The sequence below is a fragment of the Hydra vulgaris genome, chromosome 04 (assembly GCF_038396675.1).
Source record: "Hydra vulgaris chromosome 04, alternate assembly HydraT2T_AEP".
NCBI classification, from domain to species: domain Eukaryota; kingdom Metazoa; phylum Cnidaria; class Hydrozoa; order Anthoathecata; family Hydridae; genus Hydra; species Hydra vulgaris.
In genome coordinates, this window is record NC_088923.1 from 37,901,209 (window position 1) to 37,919,759 (window position 18,551).

At 29.5% G+C, this 18,551-nt stretch overlaps 3 protein-coding genes across 4 annotated transcripts in view; 1 reads left to right on the forward strand and 2 right to left on the reverse strand.

Annotated features, from left to right (window-relative positions):
• Positions 1 to 1,014, forward strand: part of LOC136079795 (uncharacterized) — a 30,458-nt gene extending 29,444 nt beyond the window's left edge. For both annotated transcript variants that reach the window (XM_065796249.1, XM_065796248.1), the window contains one exon: positions 840 to 1,014. The gene's annotated coding sequence lies outside the window, so the exon portion shown is untranslated. The remainder of the gene's footprint in view (positions 1 to 839) is intronic.
• Positions 1,015 to 8,817: 7,803 nt separating this feature from the next.
• Positions 8,818 to 9,885, reverse strand: LOC136079386 (uncharacterized). Its single transcript, XM_065795121.1, has one exon. It carries the CDS (start codon positions 9,883 to 9,885, stop codon positions 8,818 to 8,820), a length of 1,068 nt encoding a protein of 355 aa, XP_065651193.1.
• Positions 9,886 to 13,530: 3,645 nt separating this feature from the next.
• On the reverse strand, positions 13,531 to 13,902 carry LOC136079387 (piggyBac transposable element-derived protein 3-like). The gene has a single exon (XM_065795122.1). The coding sequence runs from the start codon at positions 13,900 to 13,902 to the stop codon at positions 13,531 to 13,533; it is 372 nt and encodes a 123-aa protein (XP_065651194.1).
• Positions 13,903 to 18,551: the final 4,649 nt, after the last annotated feature.

Sequence of the window (18,551 nt, forward strand, 5' to 3'; positions counted from 1 at the left end):
CAGAATAGGATTATTTCTATTGAAATTTTCAGGCTTTAGAATTAACTTTTTCAATTTGTCATGAATGATACCTTCCAATTGCTACCAAACTGTGATTATAACCGCAGGTAATTATCTGGCTTAAAAAAAGTTTATACTGATACACCAAAGTGCAAAGATTCTTCTCAACCCCTTTTTTGAGGATTCAGTTTAACTAGTGCTATTGAGACAATGTTATTTAAGTCAGGTGGAAGACCAGGACCTTTTTCAGTGAAGTTAAAATCTCTAAAACAAAATTGATAGAACCAACGTAGTGCAATATGAGATTTTAGGTCATGCCTCTTGACTAAGTTTGAACTTATGAAATAAAATTAATCAAGTTTTTGATTTTTGATTGTAAATTCAATATAAAAATATAGTTTTTAATTATTTATATATATACAAGTTATTAAACATAAGTTTAAATTGAGCAAATGTTATTGGTTCAAAAAAAATAAATTTTGATGGAAATTGTGTTGATTGTCTATAAATTTCCACACAAAAAAAAATATCAGCCTTTAGCTGACATTTGCCAACTGCCAGCTAAAGGCCCAAATTTGCTGATTAATTTTTGATTAAAATTCACCTTGGGGGGTTATTGAAGAGTACACTATAAGTCGTCCGCCTAGGGGAACGGCTCTTAGTGTACTCCCCAAGGTACGTTTTTTAATATTTTCAATTTTTAATTTAAAATTGATTCCTTCATTTAAAATGTTTTTGCATTGATTTTTTTTTTAAGTTTATTTTAAATTTCTTTAAAGTATTTTTGAAGTATATTTGAACATTTTTTCCTTCAAATGGCATTTTTTTACTTTTTTTAGATTAGAAAAAAATTCTGTACAACGTTATCCAAATTGTATCTAAAAGTTTTTGGAGTTGTTTTTATTTTTATTTTGAACTTATTTAAATTTTTGTGTTAAAACAAGACATAATAATAATGGCATGTACAGTCTGTATCATCATTTGAATGTTAAAATGTATGACAGTTTTAATAAACACTTAACGTCGTTTTTTGTCGTCGTTTTTTCAGAAGATTTATGATGCATTTTTGTTTTTATTGTTATTTTATTAAGTGGTATTTTGATTGAAAATATATCGTTTTTATAGTTTTTGAATTTATATAGACTTATGTTTTTTAAAATTTACTACAATATTCACACAAAACAAAAAAAAAATTAAAGTTAAATTTCTTTATATAAGGAACCATCCACTGATGATTTTAACATAATTTCGGCTGTTTATATTTTTAGCAAGAAATTTTTTCATATAGTTTTTACTTTAAATACAGAACGTTTTAAAAAAATTTTTTTTTCATCATTCATTAAAATGTATTAAAAAATAACCTTGATAAGTTTTAAATGTCCTTGAGATATAGTTGTGTTTTTTAAATTGTAAATTATGTTTTAAACTATGTTTTAATAGTGAATTCAGTTTTTTGACTGCTTTTGCAGTTTAAAGAATCTTAAAATCTTCAGTTTTCTTAGATGAGCAAACTTTTTTTTATTTTAATAAAGAAAATTAAAGCTAAAATAATATGGAGTTGTAGTATTATAGTTGATTTAAAATCAGCATTTTTTTTGCACAGTTCTGAAATTATTGTCTTATTATTTTACATTTATAATTTCTTGATTTCTGTAATATTATAATTTTTTATAAAAGTTTATATAAATAATGGAGTATAAACAATTGTAACAAGTATATATAAAAGAATGAAGTTTTCTATGCTTATTGTACAAAAAAATATATATCATTAACTGTTTCATAAAATATGTAAAAATTAAATGTTAGCACCAAATATAAAAACACAAAATCGAAGATTAACGTCAAGCTTGGGCTCATCCATAAAGTGCGTACGGCAAAAACTTAGAAATTTTGGCAAGCCCTTGTATATCATTTTGTCTTTTATTTAAATAAAATATATGAAATGAACAAAATAAACTAAATAAGGTGAAATGTACAAATTAAAGAAATCATAAAATAAAGTTTATTAATCTGATTGGTGCAAATATTTGCTTTCTTATATATAGCTGTAACCTTGGCATATTTGCAATATTTCTAACCTTTAATTAACTTTGAATTCGGCGCAAATTAACTTATATTTCGGCAAAAAAACTTATAGTTTAGAATTAAAAAAAAAATTATATTTCAGTATAAAAGCTTTTTAAAATTGATCATAACTCTCATCAAGCCCCTTCTCACCCTCCACCCCTTCCTTGTTACTTTCACTCGCAGTCGGAAATACGTCATCATCTTTGCTACAACACAGCTACCGTTTTGGATCGGTGAAAACAAAATAGATAAAACATTGACATCACTTTAAAATGCCTTATAGTTGTTGTGTTTTTAGATACAAATATATATATATATATATAAAAACACGCATAAATATATATTTTTGTGTGTATGGTAGAGCGGAGCATAATAGGACAATTATGCCTAAAGGCTTATATCTCAGCTAAAAAAAAATTTTTTTTTGATAAAACATTTTAAATTATTGAGCTTCACTATTGTAAAAAAAAATTAATTTTAGAAGTACCAAAATGAATTAAAAGTACCAAAATGCATCATTGAGTTTGCGAAAAACAGAATTTGCGTATTTTCGACTACATTGCGATACAACGACAAAAGATTTATCTTGTCTAACTATTGCTAATTTGCTTATTTTATAAATTTTATATTTTTCAGGCAGTATTTTTCATGTTCTTTTCGAATATGGTTTTAAAAAAAATATCTGGAATTAAACTTTTTTTCTTTACATTATTGTAATTTTAAATTTAGTAGTAGTTACCAATTTAAAAATATATACTAATTTTGCCCTACTTAAATTATTATAATTAAACACTAAAAGTTTTTTTTAATTTTAGTTGTTTCCTTTTTTTTTTTTGTGATGTATGGGTGTATGGACGTGTAATTTGTATGGGTATGCTACTTTTTTGAGATTTTAATGTCTGAACATACGTTAAGACTTTAAAGTAAGGACAAAGCGGGACAGTTAAAAAGCAGCAGTTATTCGTTAAAACATTTATTCAGTTAAAACAGTTATTTCGTTAAAACAGTTATTCGTTAAAACATGCATGTTTAAATGATAAAATGCCGTCATTTTTTTAATCACTTTTAAAGCTTCACAATCAACGAATAATAGCTGCTTTTTAACTGTCCCGCTTTGCCCTTTTTATATAATTAGAAAAGAAAATTAAAAACAAAAACAGTATAGGTGAAGAGGAAAAGAATAAATAACGACAGCTCGAAGATAGACTCAGAAGGAAAAATCTTTGCATCGACGGGCTTCCCGAAAACGATCAAGAAACCTGGGATGAAACTGAAAAAAAATTATTAATTTTATTTGAAAACGAATTAAATATTAAGAACGTTGATATCGAGAGGGCTCACAGAGTTGGAAAAAAAGAAGAAAATAAAACTAGAACAATTGTTGTTAAAATTCTACATTACAAAGACAAAATAAAAGAAGACTTCTCTTTTGAAACAATGGTCATAAGGAAAAAACTCGTAGAAGAAATAAAGATGCATAGAAAAAATGGTAAATATTCTTCTATAAAATATGATAAACTTATAGTTAGAGAATTTAGGAAAAATAAAGCGAGTGCTTAATTACTTTATCATTTATATTTAGAATTATTTTTTTTAAATTATTATTTTTTTATTATTATTATTATTAATTTTTTTTTTTTTTTTGGAAAAATATGATTTAACAGTTTATAAAAAATACCCTACCTATGAATGAAGATAATGTTACACTTAACTCAGAATTTAATTCATTACAAAATAAAAATAGGATACTTCTTGATAGACATTCTGACCCGGATATTAATTTTTTTAATAATAACAAAGTATTTCAAAATATTAATACTTTATATTATGACCCTAAAACTGAAAACATAATGCAAGGACTAGATGCAAATTCATTTTCAATTTTTATGCGAGGTTAAACTTAATTTTAAATTATTAGTCTCAGCAAGACATGGTGTACTGATGAATAATATATCGAGACAATTACAAATTTTCAGCAACCAAATTATAAAGTGAGTCATCAATTTAGAGGATCTGGGAAAAAAGGAGGGGGTTTGTGTGTATTTATTAGTAATTCTTTGTCATACAAGCTAAAAAAAGATTTGTGCTCAACCACTAATGATTGTGAATCGCTATGTGTGGAAATAATAAATAAAACCACAAAAAACATTATCATCCACGTTTTATACAGACCACCTTCCGGCTCAATAAAACAATTCGAAAATCATATTAAAAACATAATTAAAAATAAATTAAGCAAAAATAAAAGCATTTATTTTGTAGGTGATTTTAACCTTGACATGAACTTGCGTCATTTAAATACAAATATTAATAATTTCTTTAACGTCATATATCAGAAAGGCTATATTCCACTAATTAATAAACCCACAAGAATTACTCGAGAAAGCGCAACAATTATTAATCAAATAATCACCAATGACTTCAAATCAAAAATAAAAACAGATATATTTAAATGCGACATTTCAGACCACTTTCCTGTATTTGTTATCTCACAAAAATGTGATAATATTTATGCACAAAACGTTAAAAAATTTACGCCAAATATAAATGAAAAATCCATGAGAAATTTTAATACTCTTTTATCAGATTTAAATTGGGATGCCCTCCTTGATATTGAACACACAGATAAAGCATACGATAAGTTTATTGATAAATTACAGCAACTTTACAATACGGCTTTTCCTGTAGTTACAAAATGTGTGAAAAAAACAACAACATTAAATCCATGGATAACGCCTGGAATTATAAAGTCGTCAAAAAAAAGCAACGATTATATAATAAGTATCTCAAAAAAAAAACTTTCAAGAATGAAGCTAATTACAAAAATTATAAACGTGTTTTTAAGATGGTTATTAAGAAATCAAAGAAATATTACTATACCGAGCATTTAATAAAACATAAAAATGATCCAAAAAATACTTGGAGCATAATTAAGGATGTAATTGGCATGAAACAAACTGACGGAAATAGTCTTCCTATAAATCTAAACGTTGAAAGAATAACTATTACAAATAAATCTTTAATTGCTGAAACACTTAATCAATATTTTAAGAGTGTAGGTTTCACTTTAGCGTCAAAAATAGAAACTACTGAAGTAAACTTTGAGTCATATTTTACTCCTAATAATACCTCTGAGATGGATAATTATGAAATTACTGAAAAGGAACTCTTAGATGCAGTATATCTTTTAAATCTAAACAAAAGTGTGGGGTATGATAATATTAGTAGTAACGCAATTAAAAAATCGATAAAATACATAACAATTCCTCTTTTACATATTTTTAATCAATCTTTAAAACTCGGTATTCATCCGGAGAAACTTAAAATTGCGAGGGTCATACCTATTTTCAAATCAGGAGACATTTCTAATCCTGAAAATTACAGACCAATTTCAATTCTTCCTTGCTTCTCGTAAATCTTAGAGCGAATTATGTATAACCGAATTATAACTTTTCTAAATATAAATAATATTCTATATAATAAACAGTTTGGATTTCAGCTGACCATGCCATTATTAATATTGTTCACGATATATTTAAAGCATTTGACGAAAGTAAGTTTACCCTCGGAGTTTTTATAGATCTTAGCAAAGCTTTTGATACAGTAGACCATAGCATTCTTATAAAAAAATTTGAAAGTTATTGAATTAAAAGCACATATTTAGAATGGCTCAAAAGTTATCTAAGCAATTGAAAACAATACATAACAATACATGAAGAAGGAAAAACTGATTACTTGACTATAACTTGCGGTGTTCCCCAAGGCTCATTCTGGGTCCACTGTTATTCCTTATTTATGTAAACGACTTCCATAAGTTTTCAAACATTTTAAATTCAGTTTTATCTGCAGATGACACGAACTTATTTTATTCTAATGGAAATGTCAACCTTTTATTTAAAATAGTAAACTAGGAATTTTTAAATCTAGCGGAATGGTTTAAGGCAAACAAATTGTCCTTAAATTTAAATAAAACTAAGTATACTTTTTTTCATAGAATTCACAATAAAGACAATATTCCATTAAAACTTCCTGATCTTAATATTGGTAACTCTAAAATAATTAGAGAGTCATCATTAAAGTTTTTTGGAGTGATACTTGACGAAAACTTGACATGGAGAGAACACATAAGAACGTTAGAAGATAAAATTTCAAAAAATATTGGCATTCTATACAAAGCTAAGCAATTATTAAACCAAAACTGTTTAAAAACCTTATATTTCTTCCTCATACATTGTTATATAAACTATGCAAATATTGCATGGTGCAGCTCTAATGTAAGTAAAGTTAAAAAATTGCTTAGTAGACAAAAACACGCTGTCAGAATTATTTCAGGTGCAGGTCGTTTTACACATTCTAAAGAACTATTTAAAAATCATTACATAATAGCTTAATTAATTACATAACTTAATGTTTTTCAGTTGAACCTTAATCAAATTCTTATATTTATGTACAAATTTCATAATAAAGTAACTCCTATAATATTTAATACACTTTTCAGTAAAATTAACCGCGAGTACTCTACAAGATTTTCCAATTACAATTATGAACAACCTAAAATGCACTGTTTGGTTACTAAATTTTCTATTGCCATCAGAGGTCCTAAAATATGGAACACTTTGTTAAATAACCAGCTGAAAAATTGTTCTTCGCTTTCTCTATTTAAACAAAAACTAAAACAAAATCTTCTTAACGATGTTAAATTAAATTCTTTTTAAGATTCTTTATTTCGTCTTCTTTTTTTTTTTTTTTCTTTTTTAACAACTATCTTTTTAACTGGTCTTTAATTTAAATTTTCCTTAAATTCTCCTATTAACTTATTTTTAATTTTTGGGTGTAATTATTATTATTATTTTTTTATCTTTTGTTTACGATTTTCTTTTGATTATAGATTAGTTACTGATCTTAACATACTTGTAAAATTTGTATTTGTTTTTTATATCGTACAAAGTAATTTTATGTTTACATTTTAAGGTGGTAGGCCTATGTAAACCTTTTTATTAGCATCAAATTTATATTTACAATAAAACTAAGCAGTTGTTAACAATAATTATACAACTAAACATAAAATCAAAAAAATATATCAAAAAGTGTCTCACTTGCCTCAAAATTTTATTAAAAAGTGTGAAAAAAACGAAAACTTCAAAACACAATTTCTCAAAAATGACAATAAATCAATACTCCAAATTTGGTATGGTAGTTCTATATATGTACAAAATTCATTTGTCATAGGATTTTTAAATTTGCCCCCCTAGTTCAGATTATATTGACTTTTAAACTTGAATATATATTTTTATGAAAAAACTCTGGCAGATGAAACCACATTGTAGCGCCCCCAAAAAAGAAATTTTAAAAATCCTATGACAAATGAATTCTACATGTATGAAGAACATCTCCTGAAAATTTGAGCTTAATTGCTTAATTTATACTGGAGATATTATGTTTTAAAGTTTAAAAAAAAACTAAAAATCTCAAAATGAGAAAAATCAAGTTAAAAATTAAAAATCAAAATTTATGTCAATAAACACTCCTTAAAAGCTAACAGAGCTATATGAATCTGTTTTTTCAGTATTTAAGTATTCCTTATGAAGAGATCTAAAATTTTTTTCTTTGCTTTTTGCATATTGAAGTTGATTTACAACGCTTGTTTACAATGCGCTTTTGGTCCTTTAAAACCAGTTTTGGAATAGTCACAGATCCTTACAATCCAAAATAACTTAAAACAAATTTTACCCCATCTCCACTATCATTATAATGAACTATTGCAGAGTTTATACAAAGTTCAAATGTTCTTCTACTTACAAAAATGTTTTTAGGTCCATAGAGTCCATAAAATTGAATGAAATGCTTTATTTGAATTTTGGGTTTGACCATGTAAACATTTTCTTTTTATACCAAAAACAATATAAATAGTTTATTATGACAATTATTATAAGATACAATTATTATGACTTAAAATTATTATGACTTAAAAGCATGACCAAAAACACCGCAGATCACTATTAATTTGGAAGCTTCACAAGATTTGTCATTTTGGCCATCTAATTTGGGTAAAAAAGTGTATTAACTTTTCGTTGCTATGCCGTTGCTAAGGCAAATAAACAAACTAGCTAATAAAATATTGTTTTGAACCCTTTTAGTTTGATCAAAACCAAAACAAGTTATATATCAGCAGATAGATGATAAATTTTTACATAAATACAATATATTACCTATTTTTTCAATTTTTAATAAAAAAATCTCTATTTTTCATAGGCCTACCACCTTAATGATTGTACACGCTTGCTGCTGAAAGCACGTCGGGGCGTAGTGATAAAGCAAATATTGTCTTCTTTTAGCCCCGGTCATGTAAATTTTATTTATTTAAAACGGCATTGTATTCTTTTTTTAATGACGAAATAAATAAATAAAAAATAAATAAACAACTTTTTTTAAAAAGAAAATGCGAACAAAAATGTATGGAAACATCTAAGTAATGTAAATGTAGTTTTTTCTCGTAATCAACAAATCAATAAACAGATAAATTAAATCAATAAACGATAATCTTTTCTCCTAACTAAAACTCTGCCATTTTACAAATTTTTCCTCAATATATATACTCTATGCTTTTCCTAAAATATCCTTCAAAACACCGTCATAAATCACCGCAAAAACATATTTACAATTATTATTGGTAAAAACTATTAAAGCTATTAAATCTCTAACGTCATTAAATGTTCTAGAACTTTCCGGAATTACACTCCTCCTTGATCCTTACGGATCATCCAAATAGCAATCAAAGTATTTCGAAGGCATGCGCCGTTCCCGACCACTCCGTCGCAAAAGCATGTCGATTTCTTGGGGTCTATCAGCTTCGACATTTTCCTCGTTCGTCTCATCTTTAACTTGCTCTCCTTGATTTTTAGCGTTCTCTAGACCAGTTTCAGTATTCATCTCTATTTCCACATCAGGGATAATGCAGGAATGAGTATCATTTCGAGGTCTAACGTGTTTCACATGACGCGGAATGCCGTTCACTTCTACGATTTGTTTCGACGCATTCCGAGTTATCGTAGCTGGTTGCCACTTTGTATAGCACCTCGCATTTGGTGGTTTCAGCCAGACTTTATCGCCGATTCGAAACCTCTTGTTCGTGACATTTTGCGCAGGAAGATTCTCTTTTCCCAATCCTTTCACACCAATGGTATAACTGTATATTTTGTCCATCGGACTTGCACCATTTTTGTCGGCTGAGACATTGTACCAATATAGTGCTTCCGGTATCGACATTTTCGATCGTTCTGCTATTCTCTTGATCGTACGGTGGTTTCTTTCTACAATTCCATTTCCTTCAGGATAATAAGCGGCTCTAAATCTAATTTGTACTCCCCAACTATCAAGGAAACTCCTTATCTCTTTAGTTTTAAATGTCGGCTCATTGTCAGTCAATATTTCAGACGGTGCTCCACGTTCACAAAAAATAAGACGGAGTATTCGGACTATGGCAAGACTTCCGTATGAGCTTGATAATTGTCGCCACAACGCGTATTTTGAAGGTCCGCAATCAATTAGACTCAAAAACTTGTCAGTGCCATAATGCGTGATGTCCATGGCCAATCTCTCCCAGTTTCCTTCAACATCCAATTTCCCTTTTTCCCACCGTATTGGCGCTGGATCTATTGACTGACATGGTTCGCAATTTTTTATCACATTTCGAACATCGTTTTCAGTAGCAGTCGAAATTGCTTTACGAACAAAGTTTAACGTTCGATTCACTCCGAAATGTCCAGTTCTTTGGTGTATATCGGAAATAGATTCAGCCTTCGTAGCTACGATTCCCATACAACTATTCCGACACTCTGGCACAGTCAGTTTGTTGAGCCATCTGCTGCGAACTCTTGTTAATGCGTCAGCCAAATTATCTTTAGAAGGAATGAGTTTTACCTCAACGCTAACATTGTATTAGCTGTTGCAACACGCTCAGTCTTCTTCGAATCAGCATTTCACTTGTCGCTTTTGATCTCAACCTTGATTTTCCTGTAAGGGCGTCAGAAACCCAGTGGAATACTGTCGTGGAATACTGTCACGGAATCGGTAAAAACAGTCACTTTCTTCAGCTTCCACATCAGAGCCATATTCATTCCACGTATCACAGCGTCTAATTCTGCCATGTTTATATGAATATCAGACGTTTCTTTTCGCAGCCATGTTGCATCCTCCACAGTAGTTTCCCCAACTTGAATAAGAGCACCCATCGCTAAAGAACTGGCATCAACCCACACTTTTCCCTCATCACCACACACAGCACAATCACCACAAGCAGCAACGCAACGTTCCACCTCAGCAAATACTTCTTTAAGCACCCACTTAACGTTCTCATCACAAATTTCTTCGTCCCAACCCTTCGTCAGACTGACAGCTTTCCTCTTCAAGAGACTACAAATCACTCGCAGCCAACCACACACGGGTAAATGTCCTACCAACTGTCCACAGATTGAAAACACAACTCTCCTGGTTAACTTTTGCGAGATAGCATCAACTCGATTCCCTCTGGACCACATCAGTTTGTTACCAACCTTGCGCACACACAAACCTAACACACGAACTCCATCATTACCAATCTGCTCACCTTCTTTACTTTCTAAACCATATTTTAAAAAATGCCTCTTGACATAATCAAGACTCACCACACTTTCGTCTACGAAAATGTCGTCAACATAAGCGGACGTTCCACTCTTCACTAATTCGTCTTGATCAATGACGGCACTCACAACGGATTTCATGATCATTGGCGCAACGTTCAATCCGAAACCAAGTCGTGTCAAACAATACCTTTTATTTCGAAACACCACTGTTTGGAAGGGCCAAAGAGATTTATCAGTTTTTAGTTGAAGATAAGCCTTGCGTAAATCAATAATTGCTGGTTTGTTACCCATTCTTCTCTATTCTCTAAGCTTTTCGACACACACATCTGCATCTCTCGTGATGTCTCAATGAAATCGTTAGCTTCTCTCCAGTCCAGAACAGGTCGGATTTTGTGGTCTTTGTTTCTCTGAATGACAGCCATTAAAGAAATCTGCCCTTTGGGGGGCCCCAATTCATTTTCGTCATACTCTAACAGCCACTTCCGATCAATCCAATCCTGTAGTTCGTTTTCATAGTCTGCTCTAGCGTGTTGTGCAATTCTGTACTCTGCCACTTTATTGCGCAATCGGTCGGGGCTTTCTCCATCTCTCCATTTCCATTTGACTCTCCATTCAACACTATTAAAAACTGCTTCGTGATCTTTCTTTTTTATTTCGATTTTCTTAACTTTGTCCTTGTTCAAAGCCGATGCTCCACAGTAACTCAATCCGAACTTCGCTTTTCCCAAAGGAGAAATGGATACTCCTCCTAGTAAATTAATGGAACTCATTCCAAGCATCATATCAACTCCAAACAATTGGAAGTCCACTAAAATAACTTCATCACGTGCTTTAATGCCATCAGCCTCAAGAATCACGACCGCTAACCCAGTGCACTGATAAACTTTTCCTTCAAACGTTACTACCTTTTGAGAGTTTGAGTACCTACATTGACTTTTGTGCAGGAATTTTTTATTCAAAATCGTCTTCGAACATCCTGTGTCCACTAAAGCTGTCGCAACCATACCGTTAACTTTTAAACGAATAACAGATAATGCGCTCATTCCACCGTTGTTCAGGAGCGAGGTAGCGCAGATTCTTCGCTCCTGCAATCGTTTCCCTGCAACTTCCAGCATTTCGATGCAATGTGTCCTTCCTCACCACATTTAAAACATCTAACAGTCTTCGGTGACAAGTTATTCGCAAGCCAACAATTCTTTGCAATGTGATTCAAACCTTTGCAGTTGTAACACACTAACGCGGTTTTTGTAGCATGGCGTCTAGATACAGCGCCAACAGCGTCACTGTCAATCACATTTGCACAGTTCAAAGCAGCTCTCACTCTGGGTAACATTATATCAATCGGGTCCATTACGGCTCGAAATCTTGATGATAAAACTTCTGGCAAATCCACAACAAACGCCAAACGCACAGACTCCTCTGATAATTTAGCAAGATAGGCTAATCGTCTTAAATCAGCCAAAAACACGTCAGCTTTTTCTCCGTCACATAATTTTCGTTTTTTAACAGTTCATATGCAGTATAGGTATCTACAGAAAACGCCGCTAATAACACACGCTCGACTTCCACAACATCTTTTTTATCTTCCGCGGTTAAAGCATCGTACACTGCATAAGCAGCTTCTCTGAGAAGTATCGGAAAAAGTAATTCAAGCTTTAAGTTCTGAATCTCAGCAATCACTTTCGTTCGTTGAATCCAAACAGCAGCATCCGAAGTGCCATCATACGTTTCAAACATATCAAATAATCTCATACTTGGTTCCATGCCCGGTTAGCTTGTAGTTTTTTCTCGTAATCAACAAATCAATAAACAGATAAATTAAATCAATAAACGATAATCTTTTCTCCTAACTAAAACTCTGCCATTTACAAATTTTTCCTCAATATATATACTCTATGCTTTTCCTAAAATATCCTTCAAAACACCGTCATAAATCACCGCAAAAACATATTTACAATTATTATTGGTAAAAACTATTAAAGCTATTAAATCTCTAACGTCATTAAATGTTCTAGAACTTTCCGGAATTACAGTAAATTATTTTCAAAATTATATAGTTATTAAACTATATTATGTTATCAAGTTTAACAGTTTTACTTTTACTGAAAATGTTGTTGCGGCAAAATATTTATTTTTATTTATTAGTTACTTTTTATGTAAAACTCAAGGAAGCGGTCGATAAGACATTGAAATTTATAAAAATACAATTAAAAAGATTTTGTAAAACTTAGTTTGTTAAATAATGGCTGTCCTTATTTTAGGACACTGGGCATTAAAACATTTTTTTTTCTATAACATCGCCGTTGGTTTTACGTTTCTCCAAAGTGTAACCTTTTACATCAAATCCGTAACATTAGTTTTTGGTGAAGATGGTAAACTCATTGGCCTTTTTTTCACGTCCCAATTTAAGATTGTGCTATATTTCTTCTGAAATCCTTTATTGAGCTTTTTTCATTGGGATGAGTTTTGGCTTTCACAAGGTATCTATTAACAATAAACATATAAACTATTTTTGTGAACAAACTGAAGCCATTTCTTTCCCTTAACTCTAATAGCACGCCTCTATAAAAGCCAATCAGGGTGGTCAACTCCACCCATATATTTGTGTTAATTTGCTATGACAGAGGTCTGTGGAATTTGTACTTTTTCTTTTTTCTCTTGACTCCATTGAGAGACTGATGATAATGGCTCAATTTTATTAAAATTTGTTTCTATTGTCACAGCCCGATTGTCATTACATCTTACAATCAAAATTTTTTCATCATTTTGAAATTGAAAATCATAAGTTCCTCAAGGACATTTCTTAATTGCTTTCTGCGGTTTTAGAGGACATTTCAGTGTCCTATTTATTTTGCATGGCTCCTGTTGTTTTACAACTCTTCTCCTTTATTGCTTCAAACAGATTATAGTTTGAAAAAATATTATCGAAATAAATTTGATAACTGCTAGGATTTTCAATAATATCCAACATTTTATTAACTACTCTAGTTCCCACAGCTTTCTGTACTTGTTCCTTTCCTTTTCCACAATACAGCGAGAAGTTGAAACAATAACCACTACTACCACACAATGACCAAAGCTTGTGCCCAAATCTAATTGGTTTCCCACGAATAAATTTCTTCAATCCTTGATGTCCACAATATCGAACCATCATTTCGTCAACAAGTGAATGTTGTTCAAATACGATGTTGTTCGATTTGCGAAGTAGCTTCATAACATGTCCCTGAATTTATTATTGTCGGTAAGCGTAATTTAAGTACTCTATCAAGATTGACATTAGAAAGTACCAGTAAATACATTTTACATCACTTATCTGTACCTGTAGTTATAACAATATTATTAGAAGAATACGTAATGTGAAGAATACTCATTATAAGAAGAGTACTCAAAGTAAGCATGAAGTTAACTATTAGTTCATTTTCTGTAACTCAAATCAGTAACAACTCTTGTGTTAAAAAGATATTAACTGAAAAAGTAATAATTAAGAGGTTGCTTATAAAGAAGCTTGGGGTGAGTTACACTTTGGAGAAAAGGTTTTATTTGTAGAAAAGTATTTCATTTAAAATGTTCAAATACCAGATTATTACCAATCTATTACCAGATCTATCAGCGGTCTAATCTTAAAAACTTTTTCATGCTTATTTTCCTTAGCTCTAGAGTTGTATTAAAAATGTATGTTTAATTTTATTTCAAGATAAGCATTACGGCTGAACGCATTTTTTACCGGCTGCACTTCTAGATCTTCACTCTCACTCTAACAGTCCCGTTCCCGAAAATCCCAAAAAAATATTCATCATATCATCCACTGAGACTACAAAATGTTGTCTATTTTTAATTGTTATTGCATACCAAATGTTTTTAGCTATGATAATCATTGCACAGTTTTTCAAACGTTTCTAACATAGAACAGGTTTCCAACTATTGACAAGCTTTATGAAACTTTTCATCACCAATAATTTTCTCGGGCAAAACTTTATAAATTGGTGATATTTTCTGCCAGTTGGACTTTACCATATCTGTATTTTGAAGGCAGCACATTTTGCGTAAAGGTTGATGGTGACGATGTTGCCAATGGTTCACTATTATCTTGATCAAATAGTACATCTAATTCTGCAGTCCCAGTAACGTTAGAGTCTGTAGGTATACCTAATTCATCATTATTAATGTTTTCCTCATTCTTAAGCATGTCTACTTTAGGAGGTAGAGCCAAAATATCTGCTTCCATTTCTTTAAAAAAGACTTAACAGCCTGTTCGAGTGTTAAAAATCTTTTTCGACTCATACTTTTCAAAACTGCTATGAATTAAATAAAAAGTTAAACTAAAACTAAACTATCACAAAAAAAGCTACAAATGCCCAGTGTCCTCGATCGAGGATAGACAAATATATTATAGTTTAAAAAAAAAAAATGTGCTTAAAGCATTTCTGTTATTTTTTGAGCATGTAATATACAATAAGGACTTTATAAAAATAATTAAAGTTTTAACCTTAGTAAAAAAATAGCAGTACAACAATTTATATTTATGGAGGTAAACTAAAAGTTAATGTAATAGTGCTGTGCGGAAACTAATAATTAAATCTAAAAAACTAAACATCCAAAATAAAAACGAGCCATGTATATATGTGACTTTATATCTATTATTGGAATCAAATATGTAAACAAGAAAATTCTGCAAAAAATTTACAATGTGTTCTCAATTGAGAACGCTGAATGCTAATGGGTAAATAGAAACCTAATAAAGAAAAAAATTACTAGGCCGGTCCCCATTTTATATAGAAGTTTCCAATTTTACAACAACAAGTTATAGAGTAATTAATTCATTGTTAACTCAAAACAAAGATTTTATATTTTCTACCACTTACTAAAATTTATTGAAATTAAGCGATTGTATAAAGAATAAGTACAGAAACGGTCTGTGTGGAGTAGACTTCCACATGTTTCACATCTTTTTATACTTTTTATACTAATCGTAAATATTCAACCATACATACAAACATGCATACAAAGTTAATTATATTATAAAATATTTTTTTCGTAACTTTAAAAGGTAGTTAATATGTATAGTTTCTCTCTCTCTCTCTCTCTCTCTCTCTCTCTCTCTCTCTCTCTCTCTATATATATATATATATATATATATATATATATATATATATATATATATATATATATATATATATATATATATATATATATATATATATATACCGTTATATATATAGACTCTCTCTCTCTCTATATATATATATATACAGACCGTTTCTGTACTTATTCTTTATACAATCGTTTAATTTCAATAAATTTTAGTAAGTGGTAGAAAATATAAAATCTTTGTTTTGAGTTAACAATGAATTAATTACTCTATAACTTGTTGAATTAATTACTCTTCCTGATGATCCAGCAATGGTGAAACTTCAAGTCGAAGATAAAAGTTAGATAAGTGTTTTTTTACTAATTAATTATTGCTCTGTTCTTTAAGAACATTGAGCACTCTATTTGTAAAATACACTAACATAATTTACATATATATATATATATATATATATATATATATATATATATATATATATATATATATATATATATATATATATATATATATATATATATATATATATATATATATATATATATATATATATATATATATATATATATATATATATATATATATATGTATATATATATATATATATAAATATATATATATATATATATATATATATATATATATATATATATATATATATATAGAATATATATATATATATATATAGAATATATATATAGAATTATTTTTTATAGCTTACTATAAAATATTGAAGTAAAGAATAAATATCGATATGATCGACGTCGAGGAGGCTGCTTTAGTAGTTGTTACAACCCTCTCTCAACTCTATAAATTCGAAACACAAACCATGACGAACAAGACTGCTTTGCGGAGAAGCGAGTTGAGCGCGGTACTGCCAGAGACGTGGTGGTGATCGAACTCGGAACTTCTCGATTATGAGGCGAGCGCTCTACCACTACACCACTACTGTACTACCGTTGAATAATAACCTAGACGCGTATTATTCGACAATTTTAACGGTTTTAATGTATGTATAGCACAACAATAATAAAATGTGACTTAAACTTAGTTTACTATTTCATACTATGTGAATGTTTTAAATACAAATGACATCAAAGAAACGACACACTTCATGCCACACTAAAACTTTATTTTGAAAATGAGATCAAAATATCCTTACACAATATAAATAGCAAAATAAAATAACATGGTTTCTAAGTCCTTTTGAAAAAAATTAACTTGGTTGAAACTTGGGCATTTTTGGAAGAAATTCAATTTTTCCTCGTGGAATTACAAGCCTATATAAAATAGAAATATAGTATAATATAAATAGTATCATAAAATCGCAATGAATATAAAAAATAATGATAAAAATACCTGCTTTTGTGCCAGAAGAGTACTTAATAAATGCATTGATCAATATATGTTAATAAATTGATTTACAAAATGAACTCTAATTGTGTGCCAGAAGGATATGAATTTTTAAATCATATAAATGTTAAAAATGTTAAAACAGCCATGATATGAACATGCCAGATTAGTCTATACTTTCACAATATTCTATAAAAAAATTGATCAAATATCTTATTATAATTAAAAATTACACAGCCATATTTTTATATACTACTTTTGGTGTAGTTGTAATAGTCGCTATAGTTAACTGCAACTGCAACAAATGTATGCAAATAAAGAACTGACTTAAATAACTGTACCTATTAACTATATCTTATATCGATAACCTTAGTTGAATAACTGATGACAGTAAGAAAAAAAAAATTACAAAGTGATTAAAACAAATCATCATGCCAATAACAAAATAAAGAACAAGCAATAGTTGACCTAAATTAGCCAATTGTATAGCTTTAGACATCTATAAGACACTTTCAAAAATTAAATAAGTAATAAACTTTTTAAATATTAACTAAAACATAAGGTACATAAACAAACCAACCATAAAAAACGAAAAAAAAATATTTATGTATATTGAGTGAATTTAAATATTCAAATAAGTCATAAAAACAAAAACAGCAAAAATTAAAGGATACATTCACAGCAATGATAGTACTAAAGACACACCTTTTATGACAGTATAACACAGTAACAAAAGGAAACATCTCTAATTTACCATTCTCAATACATTTCAGGTAATGCTACCTCATGTCATTGTCTTTTTATATAATTAAACTTAGGTTGATGCTGCTACACAAAGCCATTGTATTTCCTTTTAAGAAAAGATCGCAATCATTTTCATGTGCAACTCTATGCACTTACAATGGGACGTCATCTTTAATTAAACTATTAAAGAGTGAATTATAAAACTGAACACACTTCCAATGTGAAACAACATCAGGACACATTACTTAGAAACATCCGATATCATTTTCTAACATTAACTATTTGCATACAACTGTAACTTTCTAAAAAACCACCTAAATTAAAACAACTAAAAATGCAAAAAATCCAGATATTTTAAACTTGGAAACCCAAATATTTTAGAAAACTGATATAAAAACAAACTTTGTGCTATATCAATTAAGATGTCATCAAGCCAGAAAACTTTAGAAAAATTTGAATTTGAACTTCGACAGCCCCTTTTACAATAATACTATCATTTACAAATAGCTTTTTTCGAAGCTTTACCGTTACCAGTTTAAACTCAAAACCTTTTTCTCGTTGATTGGTTTGAGAAAAATAAGCAGACTTTATCAAATAATCTAAAATTTTAGAGTTTTTTGGAAGAGTATCAAAAATCTATAAAATAAAGTAGTTATATAATTGTTAATTTTTCAATATAT